This window comes from Neomonachus schauinslandi, chromosome 1, assembly GCF_002201575.2.
Source record: "Neomonachus schauinslandi chromosome 1, ASM220157v2, whole genome shotgun sequence".
Lineage (NCBI taxonomy): Eukaryota > Metazoa > Chordata > Mammalia > Carnivora > Phocidae > Neomonachus > Neomonachus schauinslandi.
The window spans coordinates 124421287-124439500 of NC_058403.1; the positions used below are offsets into that span (position 1 = coordinate 124421287).

General features: G+C 50.3%; 1 protein-coding gene across 3 annotated transcripts in view; it reads left to right on the top strand.

Moving 5' to 3' along the window:
- The window catches only part of KY (kyphoscoliosis peptidase), a 44418-nt gene extending 40879 nt beyond the window's left edge, over positions 1-3539 (top strand). For all 3 annotated transcript variants that reach the window (XM_021678765.1, XM_021678766.1, XM_044915544.1), the window contains one exon: positions 2565-3539. In XM_021678765.1, coding sequence (XP_021534440.1) covers positions 2565-3460 — 896 coding nt within the window. In that variant the 3' untranslated portion in view covers positions 3461-3539. The remainder of the gene's footprint in view (positions 1-2564) is intronic.
- Positions 3540-18214: the final 14675 nt, after the last annotated feature.

Below are 18214 nucleotides of genomic sequence, written 5' to 3' on the forward strand. Positions count from 1 at the left end.
TTCCACCTCACACTGCTTTCCCTAACCAGTTTGCTGAACTCCTGAATACTTTTTTAAAACTACAAATACCTGGAGGCTCCTGCTGCTAAAATAACAGTGTGAGGTTGCTGTCTTTGAGAACGCGTTTCCTGTGCTCATATCAGATGGGGAGCCTGTTCTGACTGGTGTGGGCCATGGAACCACGGAAGAATGGTCCAGGCCACACCAATATCCAATTAATGCCACGGAGTAGAACTTGCCTTTGCAAGAGACACAGAAATGTAAACACTGGGATTCTTAATATACAGTAATCTCAAATTTGATTCCATATTCGTGATGCATATTTCAAGACTTTTTCTTTGTTGGAGCTAGTTGTGTTAAGAGTGAGGATGGGAAGAAAGCAGAAGAGGGAAACAGGTGGGTGAAAAGCAGGGAAGGAAGAGGACAGGGGGGTGTGAGGGGTGTGGGGGGTGGGATACCACTGATGGGGGAGAGGGGGGTTGGAGGGAGAGGGGACGCAGGGGAGGTCACAGGCTTCCCCAGAATCCCCAGAGTCCTTCTTTCAAGTCTTCCAGCCATTCAGCTCACCTTTGCAGAGAATATGCTGGGCCAGGCGCCCTGGGCAGCCCTGGGACACGCGTGAAAGGAGGCAGGAGGGCAGTTCCCCACAGTGCTCACCCCTGCAGGGAAGACAGACATTGCAGAGAACTAATTCAGTACAATGGTGCTAAGTTTCCTGAAGGAGATGTGGAGCTACAAGAGAGGCTTCCAGGGGAGCTGGACCTCACCTGAGGGCATGGAAAAAGGCTTCTCTGCAGTCAGACGTCATGCTAAGGTCTTATCAGGTTTGGGGAAAAGCGGTGGAGGGGAGGACAGGTGTGAGGGCTCTGGGATATGTGGGAGAATGCCCTGTGGTCCGGAAAAGGAGGGTCCTGACTCAGGCCAGGCAGGAGGGGATAGGACTCTCACTGGTCTCCAGTTGGATGGTGACCCACACAAGTGAACCCAGGAATGACCAGGTAGACAATTTCCCAGGGGCCCTTGGGCGGCCCTGTGGAAGTGCTGGATGGCACTCCTCATCAAAGGTGAATTCCGTGGGATCTCACAGCCAACTCGGAAGCAAGACAGAACAAGACGGGGTCATGAGCAGTTGAAGGCTGAGACAACTTCTGCCCACTGAGTTGGCTTATAAGAGGAAGCCAGGGGAGAGGAGAGATTCAACCAAGAGAGACTGATAACAAGTCTGTTGTTCTTGGGCACTTTCCTTTTGGAGGTTACCATGGGACAGATGTCCCATCGTGGCTGGAGGCAGTGGAGAAAGAAGGTAGACAAAGAAGATAACACCAAAGCACCAAGCACCCCACAAGAAGTATAGCAGAGAGGGAAGGAATGGCAGCAGAGGGAACGGGGCGGTGGTGGGTGGGCTGGGCTGGAGCCCACGAAGAAGCAGAGGGGAGCCAGCCAGGAAGCTCCCAGCCTTTCCTGCTGCCGCTGGGGGATTCTCACTGGCTGGTTGGGAGTTAGCACTGAATGCAGGAGCAGAGCAGCCTGGAGTCGGGGCCTTGGGGCAGATTAGAGGGGAGGTCTTGGGGGTACTTGTCCTAGAACCCAGGCATGACCTCCCCATCAAGAGCATTGTACCTCAGACCGGGAAAAGGTTACTAGTGAGTGTGGTTCTGGCGGTAGTCTGTCTCCTTCCTTTGCGCTCATCTGTGAACCCCAACGGGGTGGGGAGGTTGCTGGGACAAGGCGCAGGTGTGAGGCTTCCAAGAGGAAGGGGATTGAGGCTCTGCAAGGAGCCACTGCCCCTCCCTGTGGTCCTGTGAGGCAGGGAGGATGAGGTAGGGGAGTGCTCATGGGCTGTAGAACCAGAGAACTCACCCTGAAAAACAGTGACTGGGACAGAGGAAGACAAAACTGGAGGGCATGGGGAGAGATAGAGGGAGAGTGGATGCAAAGGGCCCTCCAGAGACGGGCCAAGCCTCGCCCAAGTGAGAGTCCTGGGTTGGGGCAGGGGGAGGCGAGGAGGCAGCCCCGCCCCTGGAGCACCGCGTCCAGTGGTCCAGCCGGGTTTTCAGGTCCAATGTTCACCTGACAGGGCTGACACTATAATGAACAGGGGCTGGAGGGAGCTGTGTGAAGCAAGACTTAAGACTGGAAGGAGACAAAGGGCGGCCCTCCAACCAGTCATGGGCCCTCCTTGCCCCCGGGCCCTCTCCCCTTCTCTGGAATCAGGCTAAGCCTCCGGACCACCTTCGTCTTGCGAGAATCACTTGGGTGAGGCAAGCACATGCAGCTGGGGCAGATTTTCTCTTGAGACCCTCAGCTTTCAGCGCACCCTAAGAGAACCACCTAGAGCGGGGAGGGGAGCCCCTCCAGTGGTGTGCCGCAGCTGGCTTACATCCTGTTCGGTGACATCACCTCGACTGCTTAAAATCCAGGGTGCTGAAAGTAGTTACACCGTGGAAATGGGCAGATGCTAGAGTCAGGGCTTCTTCCCGCGGAGAGCCAGTTGTTAAACATTTAGCAGCACGTCGGCACACCCTGGACCCATCCCACCTGAGCCCGGCTCTCTCTCTCCACAGTGAACGGGAAAGCCACCATCACCATCGAGAGCTGTGCCCCAACGCTCTTCATGTTTATGCTCAATGGCAAGCAGGAGCATGGGCTGCTGAGCCTCAGGAAGAACGGGATGAAGCTGGACATATACCCTCCGACGGTGGGCACCCACAAGCTGCAGATCTTTGCCAAAGGCAGCTCCGACGTCTACAGCTCAGTGCTCGAGTACACGCTCAAGTGCAACTACGTGGACATCAGTGTCCGGCTGCCGGCCGAGCTGCACCAGCCCGTGGGCCCCAGCTGGTTCTCGGAGCAGATGGGCATCGTGAAGCCCTCCCACCCCGACCCCATCATCCACACCGGCGACGGGCGCTGCTCGGTCAGCTTCGGCGTGGAGGAGGGCATCAGCGTCCTGGCTTCCCTGCATGGGGACGAGGGCCCCGTCACCGAGGAGACGCAGCGGCGCTACATCTTCCAGGTGCAGCGGCAGAAGCGGGCAGAGCTGAAGGTCCAGCTGCCCCAGGCTGGCAAGTTTGCCCTCAAGATCTTTGTCAAGAAGAGGCTGGAGCCGGGCAACTACGTCTTCGTCTTCAATTATCTGCTGTGCTGCACCAACACCAAGGTGAACTGGCCCATGTTCCCCGAGAGCTTTGGCAACTGGGGGCAGGACAATGAGTTGCTGGAGCCTCTGTCGGGCGTGCTTCCTGCCAACCGGAACGTCCCGTTCAAACTGAAGCTCCACGGCGTCGCCAAAGCCCTGGTGAAGGGGCAGGACACGTGGCCCCTGACCCTGACTAGAGAGGGCTACTGGGAGGGCAGCTGCAGCACGGCTGGCTGCCGCGAGATCTACGTCATGGTGCTGGAGAACGCCAACCACAACTTCTACTCCTACATACTGAAATACAAAGTGAACGCCCAGTGAGGCCCGGCACCCCCCGGCCACCCCCGCCCAGAGGGCCGAGGCCAGACTTGCCCAGGGAGGGCCCTGGACACCACCAAGTCTGCACGCAGTCTCTTGGAGGCCTCTGCCTCGCTCTCTGCTCGCCACGGAGGCGGGGATGTTGGCGTTCCCATGGCTTCACCCGGTTGTGGCCGTGGCCCAGGGGACTGAGGCAGAGGCCCTGTAGAAGACAAAGGTGCTATGTAAATCCAAGGTATTGTAAAGGGTACACCACTGCCCAGACGCCCCCTTCGCGTAGTAATGCTCTTGTTGTCTTTATAGGGCTGATGTGGGAAAGCAGGGGGGTTGCCCAGACAGAAAGCTTTTTCACGTGATGATGAGAGAATTCTCCTCCGTGCCCAGGAGGGACCTGATCTGCAAGGCTGAGTCATCCTGAATCACAGAGCCCGTTTCGGATAGCCTCAGTGTTTCTCACCAATTCCTGGACCCCAGGGACGGTCGGCCTACCATTATTTCCCCCAGATCTGACCATCTGCATTCCCGCTGCCCCTCGCTCTTCAAGAGCCCTAGAGAAGAGAAGGTGTGAAGAGGAAGCTGACCAGCCCGCACCCGGCCCGAAGCTCCATGGTCCCTGGACACAATGGCCATGTGGCAATAGGAAGGTCACGAGGAGGCTCCCAGGGCCCGCTCTTGGGTGCCCTGGGGGGAGGGCCAGAGGGCGGGGGACAACACAGCAGCCCTGCCACCTGAGTCTGAGGCTGTGAGGCCTCCGACTCCGTGCTCCCGACGGGCCCACAGGCCAGTTCAGTCTAGGGAGTCGCTGGCCCTCCAGGCCTTCTCAGAGCCTGGGCTTCAGGCCCCAGCCTCCACTTTCACGGGGAGCTTCAGGAGGCTGCTAGGCCCTGGGGGCGGGGGGGGGCTTGGTGATAGCCCTAAAGACCCAGGCAGGGAGGCCAGGCAGGGAGGAGTGCAAACACTGTAGTGCCAAGGAGACTCATGAAATAACAGGGCTCTGCCAGCCCCCAAGGCTCCCTACCAGCAAAGCCCACACAGGGGAACCTCCACCCGCTCCGGGAGCCGCTTCTGTGCTTGTCCACATCCCATCTCCTTTCCTGCCTGTCTCTGACATGAGAGACCCCTGGGGTCCTGCCGTCCACGCCAGCTCCAGCCCTAGGAGCCTTAGCAGCACCTCAGGCCCGTGTTGCCATGGCAACAGCAGCAAGGCTGGCTCTTTCCTGCAAGGGCAGCCCAGAGGGAAGGAGGGAGAGGCCCTGCGTGGCCACTGCAGCCCCCTCCCAGCACAAGGAACCCCTGTAGGGGGTCCCTGCCTCCTGGCTGCTCCACTCTGTGGCCCCTCCCGTCTCCGCACCCTCACCCTGAGAGCGGGCACTGGCCCAGCAGCCCCCAACCAAATACTGTTCTAAATGTCCTCAGGTTCAGCGACAGCCAGGCCAGCTGGATGCTCACGCCTCCTCTGCCTTCATCCTCACATTTGTGTATTCGGCAAATGTTCACGGGGCACTTAATTAGCACAGGGCTCCGCGCTCGATGCCGGGGTTATGGAGGGAACCAGGGGGTCCTGCCCCTGCCATCTCAGAGCTCAGGGTGGGCAGCAGCAGCCTCCCTCAAACAGGCCTGCCTAAAGTTCCAGGCTCCCAACACTTCAGTCCCGCATCTCCCCAAAGGTCCCCGGTGCCACCCAGCTTGGACCTGGCCCAGAGCCATGTGACAGGGTTGCCCAGGCTGGGGGCCTGGAACACCAGGGCAGAACATCATAGGGGGTCTGGGCTCTCCCCTGGACTGTGTCTTGTGCCCTCTGGCAGGCTCTGCCTCCCAAGCCTTTGGCACAGTTGACACACACGCCTGGAAAATGCACAAAGACCCCAGAGGCGGAACCGCTGTGCACTAACTACGACAGGAAAACAAAGGGAGTTCTTACACCCCGAAAACAGCCTTTTTTCATACCTTTGATTTTATGGGCTGAAAGAAAGGTGCTGTGTTTTATCCAAATAGTAAGTGCCTTCTATGACTCATGTCACTCCCTGGACCCAGAGCCATGGCTAGCCCCGATGAGAACGTGTATCTTTTTAAAAATAATATAACTAATCAGTACATTCTAGAGCAGGCAGAGGATGCCACCACCTCCCCACCCCCCGGCACAGTAGGAGTTGCCCAGGAACCAAGCCCAGGCCCCACCTGGAGAGCAACCGTGCGCCCCTCCCTCTGCGTTAACCAGACCCCCCCCCCTTCGTAAAGACAGCTGTAGGCACAGTCAGAAATCACCTGTATTTCTTTCCACTGAAGTAAAAATACATGAAATGAAATCCAATCTTCATGAATTTTTACACGCATGCTGCTCAGGGTAGAATTCAGGGTTGCGTTTCGAAGCCTTTTATTCAAATCCCCATTTTTGTTTCCTGGTGCTGGAGTCCCCGCGACCGGTGGAATGGCTCGGGCGCCCCCTGGTGCCCAGAACGTGGAGCTGCCGGCGAGCAGCACTGCGCGGCCGAGTCGCTCGCCAGGGTTTTTTACGCAGAATTTGAAATATCTGCTGAGATGTTTATGTTCAGTTCCCTGGGTGCTTCCTCGTGTGCACACGGAGCACGTCTCTGCCACGCGCAAGCTGTGAGGCGAGCTTGGGGACTGCCTGGCCGGGTGAGAAGACACGACATGTAATACTGGGGAGTCTTTTGCCGGGAAATCGCGCCTTGAAACGGAAACACTGGATATGGGACTGGAAGGGACAGCTCTGACCGCACTCGTTACTACGCCGGTGAAGGACCGAGACTGATCACACTCAGGGCTTTGGCTGGCAAGTCCTGGGATGGCAGCCCTCAGGCCACAGGCAGAAGGGTGCAGAAGGTCGGGGAGGGTGCCGGAGTGGGGGGCAAATGGGCTACAACCACAACTGCGATTAACTCCTTTCAGCTTGTTTCCGACGCGCCAGCCGCACAGCTGGACTCCGTTTCAATCTGATTATGATCATTGTGAGTTCCCCATATGCTGCACTGTCCCACCAGGACAGACTCCTCATGGCCTGCTGAGATTAAAAGGAAATAAATAGATTAACTGAAGCATGAAGGAATTAGGCTAGACATAAAGAACTATTTCCTGTTTTTAAGCAGGAGGGGCAAGGTGCCAAGAAAGTTTGTGAAATCCTCTTCTCAAAGGACTTGAAATGTAGAAAAGTTTCCCCGGTGGTCTGGGTTTGAGATGCTATGCTAACTGGAAGGATAAATTCTCTAAACCAGTTCATCCTTGAAGTACACTAGATCGCCCCCAGCAAACATGAGGTGAACAGTATTGCCACATCCTTTGCTGTTAACAGTGTATTCAGAGGTGATGTGCATCTGTGTCCCACATCAGTTTTATCTGGGGTCTATCATTTCTTTTCATTTGGAATAAGTAGCTGGAAATCTTAAGAGGTGATTACTTTTCATAACGTGTGTGTTGAGTTGTGTGGGCCAGTGGCTGTTGAGTATGCTTTCCGCACATTGTTGCCGGTGTTGTTTTTCAATAAAATTTATATTCATTTTTATCCAACAATGTAATTATCAATCTTTTCTTATCACTGCTCTCACAAGGGATTAAAAAAATAGGGAAAAAACACTTTCATGTTCAAAGGGAGCCCTAGGAGAACAAAAAAAAATCAATGTCCCAGCCATTTGAATGTGATGGGGAGATGCAAATGGAATGTCAGGCAAATAGCTATTTCACATTAAAGAAAACATAATTAGGTTAGCTCCAGCCCCTCTCTGGCTCACATGCCTTTGAAGAACATGAAGGCAGTGTTTCTTTCATTGAATCTTGTTTAACTTGAAATTTTTCAAGTCAATCTTAATTTCTGTTATTAGTAGAAGAAAAGAATATATCCAAAATGCCTATCAGCCTACTTTTTTTGTTGTTTTGAATATCTATTTCTTGATTTTCATATACATACAGAAACTTTCCAGCAAGTTACCTAAACAGATTATTCATAAATTAGACATTTAGGGAAATAGAGAAAATGAACATCCAGGCACCTCTGAGAAGCTGCCGTAACCATGGAGACCATTCTCGTAGCTGTAGTGTGAAGGACAGAAAGAACTGTGTTCTCCAGTCTGGACTTGTAGCATCATCCCTCCCTGCTGGACCCACAAACGTGAGCTCCCCCCCCCCCCCCCCCCCCCCGCCCCCCCCACCGCCGGCACACGTCTCCGGAGGAAGGAAGCGCACAGGTGGACCATGTCTTGAAGAGCATATTAAGGAGAAGTCAGAAGAAAGCCTCCCGCATTCATAGGAGGAGGAACTCTTAAATTATTAGAACAGTCTGAGAATGCCAAGCCCGAGGCTGGAATGGATGACCTCTAACGTCCCTTCCAGTCCGGAGAGTTTGTGATGCTGTGTCTCTGGGAACAGATGCTGGCAGGTGGTAGACCTGGGATTGTCAGTTTCGGAACATCTGAAGGGCCCTGCTGTGTTAAGAGCCTGCCCTGCAGCCCCCAGCAGACTGCGCTGCTGTTTCCTCTCTTGCCTGAGGGCAAGGGGCTGGAGAAAACCCAGCAGAGGGACCAAAGGGAAAGCAACAGCCCCTGACAGGATGCTGCTTCTCTCTGACTTTGCAAGCAGAACGAAAGAAAACTAAAAGTCAGGCAGCGATCGGGATGCCTTCCCTTAGATATCCCACAGGCATCCCCAAATCAAAAGATACTGAACCGAAGTCACTTTTCTCCCCCACATTACCTCCAACTCCTCCTGGATCCCCAACGAAGTGAATACATCTCCATCCCCCAGGTACCTCAGTCAGACTCGTGATGGTCACTAGTGACTCCTTCATTCCCCGCAGTGATGAAATCTGGTCCATTCTGACCCACTCTCCCAGCCCCACATCCACCCTACTCCCACAGCCTTTGCCATAATTCAAGCCTTCCTCATCTCTCAGCTCCACTGTGGGGATTGCTTTCCACAATGATATGAGGACCCACCACCACCACCTGCTCCATGACTCCCCATGTTTCTTCTTATAAGAACACCAGGACTATTGTTGTGTTACGACAAGGTTTCCACGAAAGCATTCCAGAAGAAGTTGACCATCTCTGGAGAAAGCATCATTTGTGTCAGGTGCTGATGGAAAAGGTGGGTCTTCAAGCAAAAACTGATTTTAACAGAGAGGCAGAAACTCCTCCTTTTTCTGGACTCTGAAGAGGCCAGGTGCTGAGGTCTTCACTCCCGCCTGGTGCTGTGTAGGGTGGCTCATAGCAGCACAGCCAAAGGGGGACCTGTGACAGGGTGAGTGGTGGAGCCCAGCCTGAAGGTTAGCAAGCTACACCTTGTAAATCAGATTATCCACATCCGTGGCTCATAGATTTCCCTGTTCTCCTCCTGGAAACAACAGTATTGATCAAATGTACCAGGTGGACTCCCTGGCAAGCAGATGCTGAGACAGAGTTAGGAACATAAACAGGGTACTAGAGGGTAATACCTGTGAAAGATAAAGGAGGAGGAAGCAGGATCAGGTAGCGAGAACTTCGGACAGTGGTCCAAGTCTCAGACAATGCAACAGAAGAGTCCCTTGTGTAGAAATGGCCAGGCCCTAAAGACCCCAGTCTGCTCAGTCATTGGCTACAGGCTAAGAAGAGCTTGGCCTCTGTTCAAAAGCTAAGATAAGCCACATATCTGGTTTTTGATCCAGCATGTAAAAAGCCTAGAAGCCATCACTCCCTCCAACAGGTAAAAAGCTGACAAACTGAAAAATCAACAACTCTTCTTATATCTGTAGGAGAAGTGAAGTCACAAGGTAAACCTCTACCCCCCTCCCCAAACTGGAGAGACTGACAGGTGATACCGAGATTCACAACCCACCAGAGCAGAAACCTCCATGGAAACCATGGCCTGGGTGAGATAACCTGAATTGTAATTGACAAATGTCTGGGGCTCAATGTGGACAGCTTTGAGAGTTGAAAACTCTCCAGGGGGTCCCAGTCATCAGGACCCCCACATTTTTGTGAGTTTTATCTCCTGGATCTCTACCAGGTCTCACAGTGAATATCAGGGAAAAATCCCCTCATGCTTCTGGGGTGAGGGGCATGGGTCCATCTACAAGCAGAAAATTAGTAAAGACATAGTTGAACTCAACACCACCCCCAAACTACTAGATATAATTGGCATCTATAGACTACTTCATCCAACAACAGCAGATTACATATTCTTTCCTAACTTCACCAAGATAGACCACATTCTGGTCCATAAAGCACACCACCAACCAATTGAAAGAATAGAAGTCACACATGTCTGCTCTCAGACCACAGTGGAATTAAACTAGACATCAGTAACAGAAAGATAACTGCAAAATATTTGCAGATTAAAGAACACACTTCCAAATAGCTAATGCGTCAAAGCAGAAATCTCAAGAAAAATTTTAAAATATTTTGAACTACCTGAAAATGAAAACACAACTTATCAAAATTTGAGAGATGCAGCACAAGCTCTCTTTAGAAGGAAATTTAGAGCATTGAAGGCATATATTAGAAAAGAAGAAGGCTCTAAAATCAATAATCTAAGCTTCCACATTAAGAAACTAGAAAGAAGAGCAAAGTAAGCAAAAGAAAAATAATTTAAAAAGAGCGGAAATCAATAAACTGAAAACAAGAACTCAATAGAGAAAATCAGCAAAATCAAAAGCTTGGTTCTCTGAAAAGATCAATAACATCTATGATCTTCTAGCCAGGTTAGCTAAGAGAAAAGAAAGGACACAATTACCAATATCAGAAGTGAAAGAGGGGTTGTCACTGCAGATCCCATGCACATTAAAAGGATAATAAAGGAATACTATGAGTAACTCTGTGCCCCCAAATTTGATAACCTAGGTTATTCACACAAGAAGAAATAGGTGATCTGAGTAGGCGTATTATCTTTTAAAGAAATCGAGTCAATAATCAATAACCCTCACAAAGAAAGCACCAGGCCCAGATAGGTTCACTGGTGAATTCCACCCAACACTTAAGGAAGAAAGTACACCAATTTTCTACAACCTCTTTCAGAATATAGAAGCAGAGGGCTTACTTCCTAACTCGTCTGAGGCTAGCATTATCCTAATACCAAAACCAAACACATTGTAAGAAAAGAAAACAACAGACTAATATCTCTCATGAACGTAGATATAAAAATCCTCCAAAAACTAGCAAATTGAATCCAACAATGTCTAAAAGCTAAGGCAGACCCTGAAGGCACTGCTAGCTGAAAGCTCTCAGCTACCTGATGTACTCCTTGCGGATAATCAAGTTCTCTCATAAAGGGAAAGCTGAGTAGCACACCTCTGTGTCTGCCACAAAGGATTCAGAAAAGATTGGGTGCAGGTTCTAGGGGTGGGGCAGCAGATCCAAAAGCCATCTGGGATCCAGTGATCACTGATGAGAGGCCACCAAATTGTTTGTCAAAGGGACAGGGGTGGGCTCCGTATCTAGCTGCCTCTGTGCAAGAGGAATGCATCCTCCAAGGGCCGCCTTTAAGGTGCTGGGGACTAATTTGACAGAGGCAGCTTTTTCCTTCCCTCTCCGCCTTGGCCTCCTGGTTCCTGTCACCCAGGGCAGCCTCAACACTAAAGCCAGAAGGATCTGCTCATGTTACACTCTTACTTAAAACCTGCCCAAAACTCCCCCATTGCCCAAGAGATAAGACTTAGTTCCCCACTGTCTTAGTCTCTTCTGGCTGTTGTAACAGAATACCATAGACGGGGTGGCTAATAAACAGCAGAAACTCATTGCTTACGGTTCTGGAGGCTGGGAAGCTGACATCAAGTCATTTGCTGATTCCGTGTTTGATGAGAACCCACTTCCTGATTCATAGATGGTTGCCTTCTCCTCGTGTCCTCACATGGTGGAAGGGACATGCTTACTCTCTGGAGTCTCTTTATAAGGACACTAATCCCATCCATGAGAGCTCCACCCTCATGACCCAATCACCTTCCAAAGGCCCTGCCTCCAAACACCATCATATGGGGGATTCAGTCTCAACCCATGAATTTTGTGGGGGGATACAAACATTCAATCTATCATCCCCCCTCTGGCTTCACACTGCTTTCTCTGCTTTGTCTCTCATGACTCTCCATGAGATCCCTTTTGCAAAAATCAGCCACATGACACCAGAAGGGCCACGGACCCTCACACTACCGTGCTTTTCACACATGCTGTTCCTTCTCATTAGGAAGTCCTTCCCTCCATCTCTGTCTGGAGAAGTGCTGCTTGGTCTTCAGGGATCTGGACCAGCCCCTATCTGCCCACCCTCCACGCTCACATAGCACTTTGTTAGCTCATCTGTTAACCAGGTACTTTCTGCATGATTCATGTGATTGAGAGGGTACTTGGAGGTTCGCGCACTTGGTTACGAATTGTTTGAACACAGTTAGTTTGATTTTTCTCCATGGCACAAAATAGGGGTTTGGTAAATGTTTGGCAAGTGTTTCATTAGGAAAACAGAGAGGAAAGATGAAGACAGGACCAGCGAAGTAACATAACTCAGCAGCCCAATAACCATTCACTGACATTTGTTGAAATATGTTTCCGGTTCACCAAGACTGGCCCCTGTGCCTTTTGCCCAGCTCTGGACACCATGGCCTGCACTGCGAGTAGAAGCTAAGATGCTCTCCGGGAGGGCCACACCCCAGGAAGGGCTGGGAAACTGGGGCAGGGGGAGATACTGGAATGACCACCCTTTCTGTGACTGCAGGTGGCAGGGGGTAGTCAGGACTCTTTGGCCATGAATAGCTTTATGAAATTGCCTTTTCCCTACCTAATTGTGGTTCCTGCCCCAGATCTCCCCTCCAGGACTCTGTTTGAAGGAGCTTCTATAACCTAAGCTGGGGGTGCTTCTGTTCGGCAGCACACAAATGTAGCTAAAGGCATCCACCAGTCCTACCCATACCCGTCCGAATAGTCAGCTGCCAAACCATAGGGCCAAGGATGGTCTGGAGGCCTCCTGACACCTCTGGGCTCCAGGGGGACGCCACCCAACATACCCACTTGGAGCACACAAACGCACGCAAGCATATGGCTTCAGGAAGAAGGAGCCCAGGTGGGATTTGCTCACTGTTTCATCTCCGTGATTAAATGACGCCTGCATTTAGAATAAATGATGAATACATTTTTGAAGTGAACATCAATTTGTCATTTCAAAAGTGAATTCATAGGTCACTGGATTTATTTACATGGCTATTGACCAAACAGGCTGTTGAGTTAACAACATCCTAAAGAGTCATTTCCCTCTTTCCCTCAACTAACTACAAAAGCATATGTCCGGGAGTGAGTTTCTCTGCCCCGGTGGGGAATGTCTGTTTACAGGAAGACAGAAATGGCCACCCGCTGGGAGTGTTCGTGCTGTTTGCCCGAGGAAGCCCATCAGGGCCCTGACTGATCAGAGGAGAGCCCTTCTTCCCCAGGAACCCCCCGCCCCGGGCCTGTGCCGAGACTGCTTTGTTTCCATCAGGAGGGACGGCTGACTGCCTCTCTGACACAAGGAATCAGCCATCACTTCACCCGGGCTGGGCAGGGAGCGAGGCGGTGGCGCCTGCCCCAGGGTGGCAGGGATGGCTGCGGAGAAGCCTGTGGGCTCAGGGCACGGCGGCAGCCACAGTCACGAACGGCCAGAACAATCGGGCCGTGGATGAATGAAGTACGGATGTTAGAAGTGAGGGCCCTGGCAGCTCCCACACGGACAAAACAGGGGGACTGGGGCTGAGGGGGGTGGTACGAGGAGACGTTTATTTAAAATGAAATCACCGCAGGATAACAAATTACTCCCTGAACACTTGGCTGATGTGTTTGTACGTATGTGAACACGAAGAGGATCGGAAAAATTAACATTTTATTACATTCTAAAAAATTAGATGTGGCCAAGACGCCAGAGGCATTTGGAGGCCGTCCCCTCCCCTGCCCATATCCTTTGTGATGGCTCCGCCCTTGGGAACTGCAGGCGAGCGTGGGCATCATGAACCCTTTGGCATCCATTTCTTTAGCATCTGATCTCCTTCCCCACCTCCCAGGAGAGACACAGTGAAGAGAACACGTTAACCTGATTGCGGGAGGAAATCCACTCTATCAGTAAAAGCTTCGCTTGACATTTTTAAAGCTCCGTGAGAGTGTTAAAAGTCCATTTTAAAAAGAAGAGAATGGGCATCTTTCTGGAAAGATGGCTTCTTAGCTGCTGGTCCCCTGTTTGACTGAAAGCTGTCTTGCGCCATCAGGAGCCATTAATGTATGACTGAAGCCTCGGGTCCCTTCTGTAAATGTTGGTTGGACTGCGGAAGCCCTGAAGCTAGCTGGAGACCCCTCCTCACTGAGCTCTGGCCGACCCCATCTGCCAACACCAGGCTGTCATAGCCGCAGCACAAACCCTCAGTCAGCCCCAAGTCACTGATCCTCCTAGTCCTGGGGTCCTCAGCAGTGAGCTGGGGATCATCATCGCACCCACCATGCAAGTTTCCTATGGGCACTGAGTGAGCTAACATGAATACAGTGAGCAGTACCTGCCGGGTGGATGTCAGCTGTCCCCAGGGCCACACCATCGGTGTCCTCAGTGTTAGGAGGATGAGACTGAAGGGCCCTGTGTTGTGCCATGGCTTGAATCCGGAGGTCACAGGCCCCTCCTGAAATCATAGCCGTCACTGATGCCAGCTCTAAAAGAAGACATCCTGTCTCCAACACTCGGCCACCTGCCTCTTCTAGAATCTTCCAGAGACCAGGAGTTCATCGCTCCGTGAAACAGCTATGCCATTAATGGACACCTCTGTTAAAAGACCCTCCCTATGTGTAACCGCCTTAAATTCAAGCCGTTGCGCCACTCCACCCACTGGTCCACGAATATTACCCACTGTAATATTCCAAGGTGACCACATGGCAGGCGTCCTGAGCCACCAGTACAAAACCCAGCTCATCTGGGAGTTCTGGGAGCTGGCTGCAACAGCCGTCAACTACCTAGATAAGGAAGGAGAGCCCAAAGAGAGGGAAAGAAAAAGAAAATCTCCCACTCAAGAGAGCCTGCAAATCAGCATCTGAAACCATAAGATGTTAGAGAGAAAAGATATGCAATCTGCATACTGTATGGTGAGACCACCCCAAGCCCTCATCCCACATAAGGTCCTGCATCCGGCCACCTGGCTTATATCCTCCGAGCATTTCTTCTCTGAGAAAACTGATCAATCCAAGAAAAACACCCACAGGTACAATCTGTGGGCAGCACTCCAGTGACAGGACCAGAACCCTATCTGACCACCTCTAGGAATCCCTCCCCATACCCACACACATACACACACTCACATGCAGGCATGCACACATGCGCACACACACACATACACACACACACAGAGTTTGCGAGTGCATCTTGGTGGTTTTAAAATGCATCCACAGATTCTTTGGTACTCCTCCTTTCCTAAGGTGGAGCCTAGTTCCCATCCCCGTAAGTGGGAGCTACACTTAGTGACTCTCTTCTAACAAATAGAATGTGACAGAAATCACAGTGTGTGGCGTTCAAGATTAGGATCTATAAGGCATTACCGCTTCCTCCTGTAAACCAAGAACGGAGTGCACTGGGACCAGGAAGCTCCTACAGAAAGGAGGGCAAGGGGATAGCAAGGAGGATGGTAATGGAACAAATCTGGAGAACAGCTGTACAGCAAGGAGGATGGACCAGCCTAGAAAGGAGGCATGTCATAGGAAAAAACAAAATGGGACCAATGACAGGTGACTTCACTGGGGCTATTTTAATGACATGGAGGAGTTTGCGGGACTATTTGGTGAAAGCTATGTTGAAAACAAAGCAAATGCTGATTGCATGAAGAACGATTGTACCCAAAAAATCATATTAATCATAGTATACTATGTGTGGATATTTACAGGGTCGTAACAATGTAAATGTCAAGTACTGATGATGCATGAGATGCCGTGTTTGGACATCTCATGCCATTCCAGCCCCAGCCCCCTTTCCTGTCTCCCAGTTTTGAGGATGAGGTAGCAAATTCTTCCTTTCTCTCAGTAGTGTTTAGTAGATTTTTGTGGAGCCTTGCATATCTTTTATTAGGTACATTTCTAGGTATTTACAGGTGTATTTTCATGATGTGGTAATAGTATCAATTTTAAAGTGCATTTTCTTTTTCTTTTTTTTAATTGTTTTTTCTAATTGTTTCTAGCATATAGACATATGAGTATACTACATGAAATCATGTGTGTGTTCTTTGTGGATATGTACAAATCCAAAAATATAGTTGTGAGGTGTTAACACCATCTCCAGGATAGCAATTGCTTCTGGAAACAGAAGAAAGGCATGGAATTAGACCAAAACAAAGACGTTTTCAGTAATCTTTTATTCTATGTAAGGTTTGAGGAATATATGATGAAATGTTGGCTTTTGTTAAATTCGGGGGAAAGAAATCATCCATGTCACTATTTTTAAAAAGGGGGTGTGCCTGGGGGGAGCAGTCGGTTGAGCGTCCAACTCTTAGTTTCGGCTTGGGCTGTGATCTCGGGGTTGTGAGAACAAGCCCCACATTGGGCTCCATGCTCAGGGCAGAGTCTGCTTGAGATTCTCTCTCTCCCTCTCCCTCTGCCCCTCTCTCTTGTGTTCTCTCTCTCTCAAATCAATAAATAAATCTTTAAAAAAAAAAAAAAAGAATCTTTGCCTAACCCAGGGTCTCAAAGATTTTCTCCTGTTTTCTTCTAGAAATTTTATGGTTTTAGCTCTTAACAGAAGTCACTATTGCAAAATGAACCCCATTCTCCATGGAGGATGGAACGAACACATGGTGGGTGACCAGCCTCTGTGACATCAGTTTCCCCTGGAGCCCTGCAGACAAGGAAGATGACTCCTCCCCCTACTGTGCCTTCCCTACCCTCTTTCCCAGGGGCCTTGCCTGTGGTAGGGACCCTGGCCCCCCCATCACCCTTATCACCCCAACACTGGTGTGGGCAGAGGTTGCAAACTTTACTGCTCAGCATGCACAGTGTTAAAAAAAAAAAAAAAAGTTTATCGGTGCCAACATTTAAAAATCAGGAAAATCACATCAAAATCTGGCCAGCTTTTCTCAAATAGCCCGTGAACATTACAGGGGACTGAGTTGCAGTGCCCTCTTTGGACTTGCTGGCCGTCCAGGTCACCCCACACCTGCCCCTCCGACTGCCTCCCAGAGCCTGAGCGCTTGCTTTCCTACAGCTGCCTTCTTTGAGGCTGCCCGCAAGGCTCCATCTACAGCTTTGCCACCCTCTTCCCTTTGCAGCAGCTCACCTGGCCTCCTGACAGCCTTGCTGAGCCAGGATCAAAGTCCACACTCTGCACACAAGGAAACTGCCCAAGGGCGTACAGCTGCTAAGTGGCCCGCTGGCTTTGAGGCCCTCCCCCTCTGCTCTCAGACTCATTTCACTGGGCCCCATCGCCCTGAGCACTGGCGCTGTCTTAAAGCGTTGGTCATGCCAATCGCTAAGGGCGCAGGTGTGTTGCGAGGCTGCCGTGCGCACCTGTCAGAGGTTCTGGGAGCATGAAGGGAGCTGGGGTCTGTGTCACCTGCGCTGGGATCTGCCGGGAGTCCAGGAGCTCAGGCTTCTGAGATGAGGGGTTTGTTTGATTAAATGTTTGATGAATGAACTAATAAACGGATAAGCTGTCATCTGAGTGGGCCACATATGTTTAACCATTAATCAAAACAGATTTTAACTGCAGAAATATTTCAGCTGAGGCATATCAAGGAAGAGGAAGAAGGGCAAGCCTACGACGTGCCAGAATCCGTGCCAGGCCCCACCACGAGGTCTCATCTCATGGCTGAACATTTCGGAGAGGACTTCGCATGAAAAGTGTCGACGGTAATACCTGCACAACCTTCTGGGGTAAAAAAGAGAGGATTTAAAGGTGTCTGTATGGGACAAAATTCATTACATCTTCTCTGCAATCTGTAATTATGATGATAAAAATAAAATGCTAGTAGTCGAAGAGACATTGAATTTATATAAAACTTCCAATATGATCTTTTTTAAAAAAAATTTTAATGAAAACCTTGAGCTTTCTTTTGTGACTTTAACTTTTTATATGAGGATTTACGCTTTGAAATTGTTAAACACAATTCCTGATCAAGGTGTTTTTAATTAACAATGTCTTTAAATTCTTCATTGTTCACCTTGATGAGAAATTTTGCAAAGTAGTGATAACGTTCTTTACAACATTAATTTGAAAATTTTAATACAGATCGTATTTAAAGACTCTAATTGCAATTTCTCTTCTTTCATTGACAAATTTATTGTTGAAGTTTCTAGTAATATTATGGATAGACTTTTAACCCAATCAAACATTTTTAAATCTAGTGTTAATGTGAAGCACTAATTTGGACAACTTCTGAATCTTGGAGTGGTCAGCCTGTAGGTAACTTGGGGTAAGGGGTGCCAGGGTATACCAGCAGAGAGCTATGACTATCTGACCTGTGCTGGACAATAATTTTTGCTTGTTTGCAGTATTTAAGTATTCATTTCTTGAGATTCCAGAAAGATTGAGACTGTTGGATTGTTTTGTGAAGACAGAGATTCGGGTCTGCCGTCTAGAGTTGCACCCAGAAGAACATCATCTGGCCCCTCCTACATCAACCACCCCCAACCTGTCCCTTGCCCCACAGTCTCCAGATGGCTGCACTTGGGCTGCAAATTCTCCTTGGGTGCACAGAGCACCAGATCCTCCAGTGTGCCATTGGGCCCTTGTCCACAGTGGACAGTGGCACCCTCGGCAGCTCTGTCGATGATGTCCGAGTGGTCCAGCTTCTCCGTGGTCACA